This window comes from Sceloporus undulatus, chromosome 3, assembly GCF_019175285.1.
Source record: "Sceloporus undulatus isolate JIND9_A2432 ecotype Alabama chromosome 3, SceUnd_v1.1, whole genome shotgun sequence".
Lineage (NCBI taxonomy): Eukaryota > Metazoa > Chordata > Lepidosauria > Squamata > Phrynosomatidae > Sceloporus > Sceloporus undulatus.
The window spans coordinates 213,298,364-213,311,564 of record NC_056524.1 but is presented as its reverse complement, the minus strand read 5'-3'; the positions used below and the strand labels follow the sequence as shown (position 1 = coordinate 213,311,564).

General features: G+C 46.7%; 2 protein-coding genes across 4 annotated transcripts in view; one reads left to right on the top strand and one right to left on the bottom strand.

Moving 5' to 3' along the window:
• Positions 1-13,201, bottom strand: part of ZFYVE27 (zinc finger FYVE-type containing 27) — a 668,411-nt gene that overhangs the window by 311,818 nt on the left and 343,392 nt on the right. The window lies entirely within an intron of this gene.
• SLIT1 (slit guidance ligand 1) overlaps positions 5,324-13,201 on the top strand; it is a 182,393-nt gene continuing 174,515 nt past the window's right edge. The window contains exon 1 of the mRNA XM_042458788.1: positions 5,324-5,653. Coding sequence (XP_042314722.1) covers positions 5,454-5,653 — 200 coding nt within the window. The 5' untranslated portion in view covers positions 5,324-5,453. The remainder of the gene's footprint in view (positions 5,654-13,201) is intronic.

Here is a 13,201-nt window from a genome sequence, read left to right as displayed (position 1 = left end):
TCTGTGCACCAACCTAGAGAAGCCGCCTATGGACTTCCATCTTTGCAACAGCACAACTGCGCACTTGCACAGCCTTATAGAGTACGATAGGGGAGGACCTTTGCTAGCTGTGTCGCAGCAGAGGAATGATTGAGAAGTATCTATTCTCTGCTGCAGTGGTGTATGGGGGGGGGAAGAGTTTATGGTTGTGGGAAGCTCGCAGTTGGGGGAGGTAGCGGGAGATGGTTTTGAGGCCATCTGGCTTCCTTTGGGACTGAAAGTATAAGCTGGCCAAGGTCACCCTTGTGTGTTTCTGTGGATGAGTGGGATTTGGACCCTTGTTTCCTAGAATCCTAGTCCAATACACAAACCACAATGCCACTCTGACTCTCCTTTTTCTAATACCAACTTTTTCCCCCCAGGCAAGGGCAGCCTCAACACTGCTGACTCATAGCTTACTTCCTGTTATTTCTTGGATTGCTTTCTAAGAAGACATGAGGTTGTTGGGTGTGTTATTTGTCTGTATTAGATTAATACTGTCACCACAAGCTAAATCAGAGGAACTGATGACCAGTAGTGACCAGATACTGGGCTTGGGATCACCCACACAGGACTCTCCCAAATGGTGGACAGAGTTATATGTGGATCCCATTCTTCCATCACTGGCTTGACTAATCTCCAATTGTTGTTGTGTGCCTTCAAGTTGTGTCTGACTTATGGCAATCCTATGGAGAGCCTATCATGGGGTTTTCTTGGCAAGTTTCATCAGGAGGGGTTTGCCACAGCCATCCTCTGAAGCTGAGAAAGTGCTCACCCAGTGGGTTTCCATGACTGAGCCAAGATTCCAACCCTGGTCTCCAGAGTCTTAGTCCAAAACTCAAACCACTACACCATGCTGGCTCTCTAATTACCAATCACCAATTACTTGCCTTTAAACAAACCCCATATTCCAGAAGTGATATACACTGTAAACTCCAATTTCCTATCCATCTACCCTAAAGAAGCATATGCAACTCCAAGTGGCCTCAGGTTGCATCCCTTTGTTTCTCTGCTAATTAGGTATTTGGGTTGTGTTGTGTGTCTTCAAGTCGTTTATGTCGACCTATCATGGGATTTTCTTGGCAAGATTTCCCTTTCCCAGAGGCTGAGAGAGTATGTAACAGTGGGTTTCATGTCTGAGTTGGGAATCGACATCATAGTCCAACACCCAAACCACTTCGCCATGCTGGGTTTCTAACTGGATATTTAGGGAACCTTTAAATCCTCTCCTGTTTCCAAAGGGCCATGGCACTCTAATGTATCAGCATATCCAATACTCCATATCAGCATTCACAGATATAGCTGTGTTAGTCTGTGGAATCAGTAATAATAAATAATAATAATAAAAACTGTCTTTGTATACCGCCTTTCCGCAATGATCAAAGCGGTTCACAACACCATCAGATACAATTTATACAATACAAATATATAATACATCAAATGCAAAGTACATGAAAACCATAAATACATATAATTAAGAAACAGCCTTAAAATCACATGTAAAAACATTAATAATATCTGTCAGTCATAAAAAGCATCTTTCAACAGGCAATAATTTCTAATGGGGGTCAGCAGGATATGCTGACTGAAAAAGATGAGTCTTTAAGGCTTTCTTAAAGGCATCTAGAGAGGAACTAAGCTTTATCTCATCCGGAAGGTTGTTCCAGTATATGGGAACTACAGATGAAAATGCTTTATGGTGAGTTGATGCCAATCTCGTCTTAGGATATTCAAGTAAGCATTTCCCAGTAGTTCTGAGAGTGCAGGGCGGATTGTATGGGGAGAGGCGTTCCCTCAAGTAACACGGGCCCAAGCCATGTAGGGCTTTATAGTACGTAGAGGGAGATCTTGTAGCACCTTTGAGACTAACTGAAAGAAAGAAGTTGGCAGCATGAGCTTTTGTAGACCTCAGATGCATTCGGTGGAGTGGAAGTCAGGCACATGCATATATATGCCTTCGGTATGTGAGGATGTCAATTCAAATTACAATTTCTTTGTGTATGGAGATGCATGCACTAATGACCATCATGAAAACTAGACCTGCAACTTTGTCTCCATACATAAAGGATTTGTAATTTTTAAATTTAATTTGTAATTTGTATTGACATTCTCACATATCAATGGCATATATAAGTCCCCGGCTTCCACTCCACCAAATGCATCTGAGGAAGTAGACTGAAGTCTTTCAAAGCTCACGCTGCCAGTTTCTTTCAGTTAGTCTCAAAGGTACTACAAGATCTCTCTCCATATCAGCATATCCAGCATAATGTACCGGCAAGGCTTAGTGGTTTGAGTGTCAGATTATGACTCTGGAGACCAGGGTTCCATTCCAGTTTTGGCCAGGATATCCACTGGGTGTCCTTAGGCAAGTCTTGTCAGCAACTCATCTAAGCCATATAGCCAATGCTGGCATACAGCAGAGTATGACTGGCAAATTCAGAAACATGGTTCTCAGCTCCCAGTTGAGATAACAGCAGCTGGATGTCTTCCAGGAACTGAAGAATGCAGAGGCTTCGGGAACTCTCCAGCAAACGCTGACTCCGGCTCCTGCTGATAAACGACCAGACAAGCCGAGTCTCCCGAAGTGCTATCTTTATTTACAGTGCTACAAATCACCAATGCACAGATCACAAACGAATACCAATTCTCCTACTACAACCCACAAAGCAATCACTGGAAGCTCCTGAGCTTATATAGCCTTGAGACCATGTGGTCTCCCAAACTCAGTTACTTCCTGTGCCACAGTGTAAAGTGTTCCACTGTGCAATATAGCTAGATGTTTCATCATCCAGGCACAAGTGCACACAGGCATCAGAGTGTCCTTGAGGCTATGAGCATCAGCTGTGCTTGATCAGCCTTGTCCTTCCAGTGCTGGATGCTCATGGTCAGACACACACACATCCAAGCATTTCCCAGTGTGCTGACTTTAACCTCTGACAAGTCACACCTTCTCAGCCTCAAGGGCAGGCAATGGTAAAATATCCTCTGAACAAATCTTGCCAAGGAAACCTCCATGATAATGGTCCTCTCCAGACGGGCCTTGTAGCACGTAACAAATACGTGCTAGGGTTGCCTCAGGGCGTCTCTTACAGATGCCCGCAACCCTAGCACGTATTCCATATGTAAAACTGGTGTCGCCCTGTACATATGGGTGTTGCCATTTTGACGTGAAGGCTGCACTGCATCGAAATGGCATGGCACAGGCGTGACGTCTTCACGCCGCGTCAGGCTGCTTGTAGTGGCCTAACCGTGGCTCAGGAAGGAGCTCCGAAACAGAGCTCCTTCCCGGAGGGTGCCTCGTTCCTGCGGCAACTAGATTGCTGTGGGAATGGTGCCAGGGGGAAAGGGGCTGAGTGGCCCCTTTCTCCCCTGGCTGTGGCTCCTGGGGTGTCCTGGGGCATGAAGCCCCAAGGACACCCCTTTTCGGGACCAGGGCGAAGTGGCACTTTGCCGCTTCTCCCTGGTCCTGAAAAGCACTGTATTGGGGCCTTGGAGCTGCCACTGTGGCTGCCCTGGACCCAATACGTGGCGCAAAGGGGTGGCTGTATCCCACCAATGTTGCCTTTGTTGTTGTTGTTAACTGCCCTCAAATCGAATTCAACTCATGGTGACCCAATGGATGAGACATCTCCAAGACCCCCTGTCCATCACTGCACTGCTTAATTCCTGCAACCGCATAAAACCCGTGACCTCCTTAGTAGAATCCATCCATCTGGCATGTGACTTTCCTCTCTTCCTACTTCCCTCCAACTTTCCCAACATTATTGTCTTTTCCAGTGAGTCCTCATGCTGTGCCCAAAATACGACAGCCTCAGTCTAGTCATCTTGGCTTCCAGGGAGGTTTCTGGTTTGATCTGCTCTCAGACTTATTTGTTTGACTTCTCCGCTGTCTATGGTATCCTCAGCACTCTTCTCCAGCACCAAATCTCAAATGAGTTGATTTTCTTCCTATTATCTTTCTTGACTGTCCAGCCCTCACATCCATACATAGTAATAGCAAATGTAACGGCTTGTATGATTCTAACTTTTGTCCTCAGATGTATACCTTTGTATTTTAGGCTCTTTTTAAGTTCTTTCATAGCCACCCTCCTGTTCTTAATCTCCTTCTGATTTCCTCACTGCAGTCTCCACTTCTATCACAGTGGGAAGACATATAGGGAGGCAAACAGCTACTGGTCAGCAGCAGTAGTGGTGGGTGTCAGTGACAAAAGCAAATTATGACACCATAGCTAACATTGGTTGGCACTGCGCACATGGAGGTGTAGGTGGTCCTCCTTGTGTAACCCCACCACCTAGTAAACCCTATGATGAGTCACCCCAAGTGATGTTCAGGCAAGAACAGAGCATTAACAGAAAGGGAAAGAGGGAGAGATAAAGCTATATCGCATTTGCAAAATTAGCCAAGGGCAGAGTCACTTTAGCTTCGCTATAACTTGGGAACGAGTTGAAAGTGCACAAAAACATCCAAAGCCTCACCCGGAGGCCCATTTCTCCAATTGATCTAAGCTCTGGAGCCCAATGGCAGAATCTTAGAATGACTTTTCTCCTAGTGATAGCAAGTACATTTCTATACCGCTTACTGATGTAGTAAGCAGTTTACAAAGTGTAAGCTAAGTACCCCCAACAAGGTAGGTAGGTACTGGGCAATATCTCTGTTTCTCTGTCTTACTCTGCTTCCTTGCCAAGGTTTCTGAATAGCCTCTGGACTTGAATTGGGGCTTCCCAATAAGACTCTCTACAATAGACTCTGGGCTTCATTGGCTGCATCCAGACTGGAGACAGACTGGGGGTTGGACTGGATGGCCCTTGGGGTCTCTTCCAACTCTACGATTCTATGATTCTATAACGCGGTTTGGCACTGCTTTAACATGTCTGGCTCAAGGCCAGGAAATTCTGGGAGTTGGAATTTGTTGTGGTCCCGGAGCAGAGCAGAGCTCCACAACAAACGCCAACTCCCAGAATTCCATAGCCTTAAGCCAGACATGTTAAAGCAGTGCCAAACTAGGTTATGTCTCCAGTCTGGATGCAGTCTCTCTGTGCATTGTGTGTGTCTGTGCAGCATATGGAGGAAGTCCTGGGTGCAGGGGTGCTTGCAAAGCCCTCTCTCTTTCTCCCTCTTTAGCTTTCTTGGTGGGTCTCTCCCTCCTCCAAAGGGGGGGCTTGTGGAGGACCTTGCTCCCCAGTTTCTGATCCCAGCCACCCTTTTCTTCAGCCAGCCCCCCCCCCACCTGCCAGTTTCTTGAAGAGGAGGAGGAGGAGGAGGAGGAGGAGGAAGGGCTGGAGGTGGAGCCAGGGCTGCTCCTGCTGCTGCCGCCGCCGCCTGGGGTTTGATGGATGGGCTCTGCTTGGAGTGAGGGGCTGCTGCTGCACAGTGCCTGGCTCCAAGGACTGCGAGGAGGACCATGCCCTGGGCAGCCCTTCGCTAGCCGGCCAGCATGGCTCCTTCCAGGAAGCCAAGGGGGTCCCGGGGGCCCCGGCGGGGAGCCTGGCTGCTGCTGGCCTGGGCGTCCTTCTTGCTGGGGGTCCCCGCGAGCGCCTGCCCGGCCCCCTGCGCCTGCAGCGGCCCCACCGTCGACTGCCACGGGCTGGGACTCCGCGCCGTCCCCAAAAACCTGCCCCGGAGCACCGAGAGGCTGTAAGTCCGGCCGAAGGGCTGGGAGGAAGGAAGGAAGGAAGGAAGGAAGGAAGGAAGGAAGGAAGGAAGGGGGCTTTCCCCGCACAATGGAGGACACACGCAAGAACACACACGCCCCGCCGGGACAGAAGAGCCCAGGGCTCCCGGTGCCTCGCTGGGGAAAGAAGGAGGGAAAGAAAGAAGGAGGGAAGGGATGAAAGAAAGGAGGAGAGAGGAAGGAAGGAAGGAAGGAAGGAAGGGAAGGAGAGAGGGAGGAAGACAGAGAAGGAAGGAAAGAAAGAGAGGAAGAGAGGGAGGGAGGGACGGAAGGAAGGAAGGAAGGAAGGGAAGGAGAGAGGGAGGAAGAGAGAGAAGGAGGGAAAGAAAGAAAGAAAGAAAGAGGAAGGGAGGGAGGGAGGGACAGAAGGAAGGAAGGGAAGGAGAGAGAGAGGAAGAGAGAGAAGGAAGGGAAGAAAGAAAGAAGGAGAAAGGAAGGAAGGGAAGGAGAAGAGAAGGAAGAGAGAGAAGGAAGGAAAGAAAGAAAGGAAGGAAGGAAGGAGAGAGGAAGGGAGAGGGAGGAAGAGAGAGAAGGAAGGAAGGAAAGAAAAAAGGAGAGAGGGAGGGAGGGAAAGAAGGAAGGAAGGAAAGAAAGAAGGAAAGAAGGAAGGAGAGAGAGGGGGGAGAGAGAGAGAGAGGGATGGAGAGAAGGAAGGAAGGAGGGAAGGGAAGGGAAGGAGGGAGGGAGGGAGGGAGGGAGTCCCCTGGGAAAGTCTTGCTCTCAGTGTGTGTCTCCGGGGGTCGGGGGTGTGGCTGTGGAGGGGATGCCCGGAGGAGTTGGACCCGAGAGGCACTTCCCTTTCGGGCTTCGGGAGCAAAGCTTCCATCCGCGCCTTTGTTCGGGAGGCACTGCGCTCCGCCAGCCCTGGATGGGGGGGGGGGGGGGCCGGGGGGGGGGGGAGCCCCTGCCCCCCCCCTGTGTGTGTGTGTGTGTGTGTGTGTGAGTAAATCTCTATGTGGGTGTATGTGTATGGAAAGCAATAAGTAATCATTCCCCCCACAACCTGTGTTTGTGTGTAGGGAAGTTTGTGTGTGTGTATGGAACTTGTGTATGTATGGAAGTACTACCTCTCTGGGTGTGTATGTGTGGAAGTCAATAAGTAACAATTCCCCCCTCAACCTGTGTATATCAGTATGTGTGTGGAACTTGTGTATGTGTATGTATAGAAGTACATACTTCTGTGGGTGTGTATGTGTGGAAGTAACAATTCCCCCTCAAACTGTGTGTGTGTGTGTGTGTAAGTAAATAAGTAACAATCTCTCCCCAGCTTGAATGTCTGTGTGCATGTATGGAAGTGTGTGTGTGTGGAACCTGTATATGTGTATTTATTGAAGTACATGCCTCTGTGGGTGTGTATGGGTGGAAGTATATAAGTAACAATTCCCCCTCAACCTCTGTGTGTATGTGTGTGTGTGTGTGGTATATGGGAGCAAACTTGTGGGTGTGTATGTATGGAAGTGATAAATAACAATTCCCCTCAACTTGTATGTATAGAAGTAAATAAGTAATAATTCCCCCTCAGCCTGAGAGACAGTGTGTGTGTGTGTGTGAGTGTGTGTGTGTGTATGGAAGTACATACCTCTGTGTGTGCTACTTAGTACATACCATTCCTCCTCAACCTGTGTGTGTGTGTAAGTAATAAGTAACAACCCCTCCCTCAACCTGTGTGTGTGTGTGTGTGCATGTATGGAAGTAACAAATAACCATTCCCTCTAAACCTGTGTGTGGGTATGTGTGGAAGTAAACCTCTGTGTGTGGGGGGGTATGGGAATAGTAAGCAACCATTCCCCCACAACCCGTGTTCATGTATGGAAGTAATAAGTAACACACATCCCCCTCAGCCTCAGAGGAGCAGGGTCTGGTGTTGGAGGGCTCTCCTCCTGACTGAGGTCCTGTGGCCCAGCTTCCCTCCTTCCACAGGAGATGGACTTTCCTGGCTGAGCAGCCAGGCTCCACAATCAAGAGCTATCATGGGGGCACACCTCTTGGGGGACCTCTGGGACACTTTGGCTCCCATTTTGTTCTCCGCCTGTCTTGCTCGCCTGCATGTTCTTGGCACCATGATCTCCTTGAGGAAACTGTTCCATGGCAGGGATGCCTCTCTTTTTGCTGGGGGTGGGAATGGATGCCTGTGAAAAGGGGAGAGGATGGGTGGAAGGAAGGCAGGGAAACAGCCTGCTGTATTGATCTTGCTGGTCAGATGGCAGACAATGTAGGCTGCATCCACCCTGCAGAAATAATCAGTTTTGACACCGCTTTAACTTTGCTCTGGCTCAATGCTATGAATTCTGAGAATTGTAGCTTGTTGTGGCCCCAGAGTCAGATCTTTCTCCAAGGGGGCACCAAGGAGGATGGGAGTTATTCTGAAATCAGGTCCTCCTTTTCCAGGATCTGGCCTACCTTTCAACCTTCTGTCCACATTCCACAATGTCCTCCATTTGGAGAAGGACTAAGAAGCATACATTTACATTTCTAGGAGTTTTTTGTGGGTTTTGGGGCTATGTGGCCATGTGTTCTAGAAGAGTTTATTCCTAACGTTTCGCCAGCATTCAGAAGATTCTCTGAAGATGCCAGCTACAGATGCTGGCGAAGTGTCAGGAATAAACCCTTCTACATGGCCACATAGTCTGAAAAACCCACAAAAAACTATGACTGCTGGCCATGGAAGCCTTCAACTTCACATTTCTAGAAGTGTTTTTAGCTCAGGGTGACCAGTGGTCCTCCTTTTCCAGGACAGACTCTCCATTTCAGCCTTCTGTCCTCATTCCACAATGTCCTCCATTTGGAGCTTGACTAAGAAGCATGGATTTATATTTCTGTGAGTGTTGGGAGATTTTATTTGGTCATGGCCCACATTTTTCTTGGATGTCTTACATTTGGCAGTGCCTTGCCCTCCTTTGAGGGTCAGAACAACTGGTCACCTTGGCCTGGATCTTCCAGAGTCTCATCCAAGCCATTCTGCTTGCCCTGTGCTGCTGTAAAGGCAGATTCCCTACCCCCTCTCTCCCTTGGCCCCAAAGCCCTTCCCCACCTGCCAGCATTGTAATGAAGAGTGAAGACAGAGGAGGATCCATTTGAGGAGAGATCTCATTTTCTGGATCCAGCCTTCCCACCCAGGCAAAGAGCCCCCTGCCTGGAGCAAAAAAAGCAAAATGTGATGCAAAGAAAGAGGGAATCACACCCAAAAGGGAAGGGCAGCCCGGGCCCAGGATGGCCTTTCATCTCTGCATGTGAGGGTCTGAATTATCCAGAATAAAAGCAAAAAAGGGAGGAAAAGAATGGGAGCTCAGCTGGAAAAGGGGCTGATCATTAACCTTCCCCCCAGCCCAGCCTCTCCATATATAACACCATGGCTTGCTCTGGCAAGAATGTGCCTCATTCCTCTGCAGTCTGATGGTTGGTGGTGGCCATTGCTTTGATGGGGAAGCAGGGAGGGAGGGTGTAAAGAGGGAAATAAAGCTGGAGGGGATGCTAAATAATTCACCAGAATGCAGCACTGGAACGTGCTGTTTACGCTGGGGGGACCCCGGGGTTGAGTGGTTGGATTAATTGCAGCTGAGCAGAATATTCCCCTCTTGCGCCCCTGGAGACCTTGTGTTTCTTTCCATTTCCATTTGACTTTCAAAAAAAGGAAAAGAAAAGAAGTGGAAACCGTCTTGGAACTAAGGCCGCATCCACACTGCAGAAATAATCTGTTTTGGCACCACTTTAATTGCCATGATTCAATGCTATGGAATTCTGGGAACTGTAAGTTTGTTGTGGCCACAACAAACTACAATTACGAGAATTCTGTAGCACTGAGCTATGGCCATTTAAAGCGGTGTCAAAATGGATTATTTCTGCAGGGTGGATGAGTAGTAACTGTATGGAGGAAGAGTAGCTCAAAGTCAGTCAAAAAGAATTGCTAGGTTTTGCCAATCTGTGATTGTGTCCCTCCTTCATCTCTTGTGCCTCACACTCCCCACTTCACTTCTGGATAAATCCCCTAGTCTCAATTTATAGCTCCTCTACTCCCCAATCTATGCCCCCCACCCTGGATTTGCTGTCTCCATCTCTGAGGAATGTCTCTCTTGCAGCCAAACAGGCTACGATGATACTTAATGCATAGGATATGCTCTCCGATTTAAGTCTAGGAGATTAACCAAATGGGAGAAAAATGGGGAAGAAAAAGGCACAATCCCTGCTAAATCACTTGATTGCACAGAAGAGTTTCAGATGACATTGCGCTCATCCAGGACATATCCCGGGAAGAACCAGGAATGCTCCAGCAACAAACCATTCACAGAGAAATCCCATGAATGGCTTTTCAATAGTGCGATTGAAGCATGATTGCCAGGGCACTAAAGCTAATTGCATTTCATTCGCACTATTGGGGAAGCAATCCAGGACCTTTAAAGTTTAATGGGTCTGCATTTCAGCACAGGCAATTTGTTCCATTGCCTGGATTGGGTTTGCAGTGGATTTCAGTCTTGTCTGAGTTGTTGGACATGAGTTTGTTTATGCAGGATTAAAATACTATGGTGAAGTAATAAATTTTATTTTATTGTTATTTACTCTGTGCAAAGTGGCAACATGACTTGAAAACATGCGCCGAAACAGTGCATGCGCAGAACAATCAATTCCAGTGATTCATGGATATGTGCAGAAAGCAATTGCACTGTTCTTTGGGCTTTATGTCACCTTACCACACAATTGCGCGAAAATACTGAGCGCTATAATGCTACTATTGCTTTTTGTTTTCGCTATTGCATTTATTGCTGAATTGGCCCCTGGTGTGATAATTTCTCTAGTAAAGAATGGGGATGATGTGTGGCCCAAAACACTAATAGGGATGATTCATGTGAACATCAGATGTAGCAGAAGCTGATGGGAACTCCCCTAAACATGTAATGTTCAGTAGCTTTCTATAAATGGCAATGATGGACCTTTAATATGCTCACAGCAGGTTGTTGTAGCACTTTCCGTTAGACTGCTCAGTGCTGGAACCTGCTGAAATTCACAACTTTTTGTAAATTAGAGCTGGGGAAACTGTTCTACCAGAAGTATTGAGTGCCGATCAGGCCTAGCCAGTGATTAGAGATGATGGGAGTTGTAGTTCATAATCTGGGGAAGTAGTAATTCCCTAGACTATTTCCACACCATGTACGAAAGCCTGCTTTTTATGCTTCTGGGTCTTGTTTGAGTCCCAAATGTGATTTCACATTGGAGGCTGTACATCATATAATGCAGATGTTGCTGGACTCCCCTCCCATTAGCCCCAACCAGCATAGCCAGTGAGAAGGAATGCTGGGAGCTGTAATAAAAAAAAATCTAGAAGGCTGCATTATTGTCATCCCTGTGATACAATGACCCTTCCTAACATGGCCTATTTGTGTCTAGGTATCCACTAGTGATAGCAGTGTGATCCAGATTGTTTAAGATGCAAGTGTGATGGTCCAGTGGCAGTCACTGCTCTCCTTCTGAGAGTTACAGCTTCTACAACTTAGACTAGCCATATTGTAAGGCATGAAGACCGTCTGGTCCATTGTGCATCCTGAGGATCTTGTACGGGTTCAATCCACCCACCCCTATTATTGTCCCTTCTACAAACTAATTAATGTCCTCAGATTGAGCCTAATTAGGTCAGGGAGGCTGTGGATGGCCCCATCCACAACAAAGCAGGCTTGGTGAGCGCAGTTAGGAGCACTGCGGGATGCCTCTTTTAATGGCATTTTCTTCTCTGGCACCTTAATTACCTTCACTGAAGTTGTTATCATGCTGCAGCCACAGGGAATTGCTTTGTGAGTATAGCTGAAGTGAGTCTGCTCTTCTTTTTTTATGAATGTGTGCTCCCCAAAAGCACTCAACTTTGTTTAAATCCGAAATGCCAGAATAAGAGGAACAGATGTTACACAGTGTTGGCAAGAGGTGCCTTGCATGTCACTTACATGTGCATGGTTGTCCTACTCCTTTGTCAGTATGAACAGAAAGGGAATTGAAGGAGGAAGAATGTACCTTGCATTGGGAGCATTTTATGTATTCATAGGAGTTGATAGATACTATTAGCATATGACTCACTTTCCTTAGTCTCTTTGCACATACAGAGGTTGGCACTAGATAATTTACAGATCATCTTCCTTGAAAGTGAATTTATGGAATCAAAATCATAGAGTTGGAAGAGACCACAAGTGCTTTCCAGTCTAACCAGCAATACACAATCAAAGCACTCCCAGCGGATGGGCATCCACCCTGTTTTAAAATCTCCAAAGAAGGAGACTCCGCCATATTCCAAGGCAGTGCATTCCACAGTCAAATAGCTTTTACTGTCACGAACGACTTCTTAACGTTTAGGTGGAAGTTGTAGAACTGGGGTGGGATGAGGTGGGAAAAGATGTTAGGATTTCAGGAAATGTTGTGCAGGCTCTAAAATGTCTTTCTATCATCTCAACATTAATTGGAGCATTCAGTTCAAATCCAAGTGCTTTCTCTGATAGCCATAGGTGGGTGCCAGCCATTGAAACATATACAAGACAGGAAGATTAGCTTTTATAGTTCTGTATTATTTGGTATACTGTTTCGATTTCCAGCAATTCCTTGTCAGACACAGGGATATGGAATGCAACAGTATTCATGGAATGAATGGTGTGCAGCCACTTGTATAGCTACTGTGCTTTGTCATATGATTTCAGACAAAAGCAACTGTAGGGCAAGATAGGGCTGGCTAAATTACGAGTTCATGTAGGTCCATATACAACAGATAACTCAGATGTTCTGGTCTTCCTGAGGCACACACACACAGATGGAAAGATGGGAAGTGAGGGTTTGGTAATCACAGATACAAATGGAAGCAGTTTCTGGGAACTATAATAGTATTTTTATTTTATTTTTCTTTCTTTTCCTCCCAGAGCCATTACTGCCAGTTTTATCTGCAAATTCCTGTCTGCATCTTATAATTTCTATATAAATTCATATTTGGGGGAAGAAATGCAATGCTCATTCACTGAAAAAAAATGTATGAATCAGTTCTTGTTAAGTCTGAAAACTTTTCAAAACTGAATGATGCTAAGAAAGATACAGTGACACAATTCAAATGTCACACCAGATCATAGAGGCAGAAACTCTGGCAAGTGTCTTGCCCCTTCTATAACAGTAACAATACAATAATTTGCTACCCTTTCACAACATCCAAGATCATGCTGTGTCCCTTTACCTGATGGCAAAGGTCTGGTCTTGATTGGGATATGTTGAAATCACAATAGAGGGAGATGACAGTAACACCATTAAGGTGCATTTCTGTTGCATTGAACAGGAACTGTGAGCTGTGTATGCTAAATCTTTTGCAAACATTTCCTAATTTGGGTTGTCCGTGAAACAATATTAACTGTGTCTTCTCCTACCTTCTTTGTATTTCTATTATCCAGGAATCTACACTTGGCCATGTTGGCTGGGGTTAATGGTTGTTGTAGTACAACACATCCCAAGTACCAAATTGGGGGAAGGTGCTTTTGTTCTCTGAGCTTTTGCCATTCCCA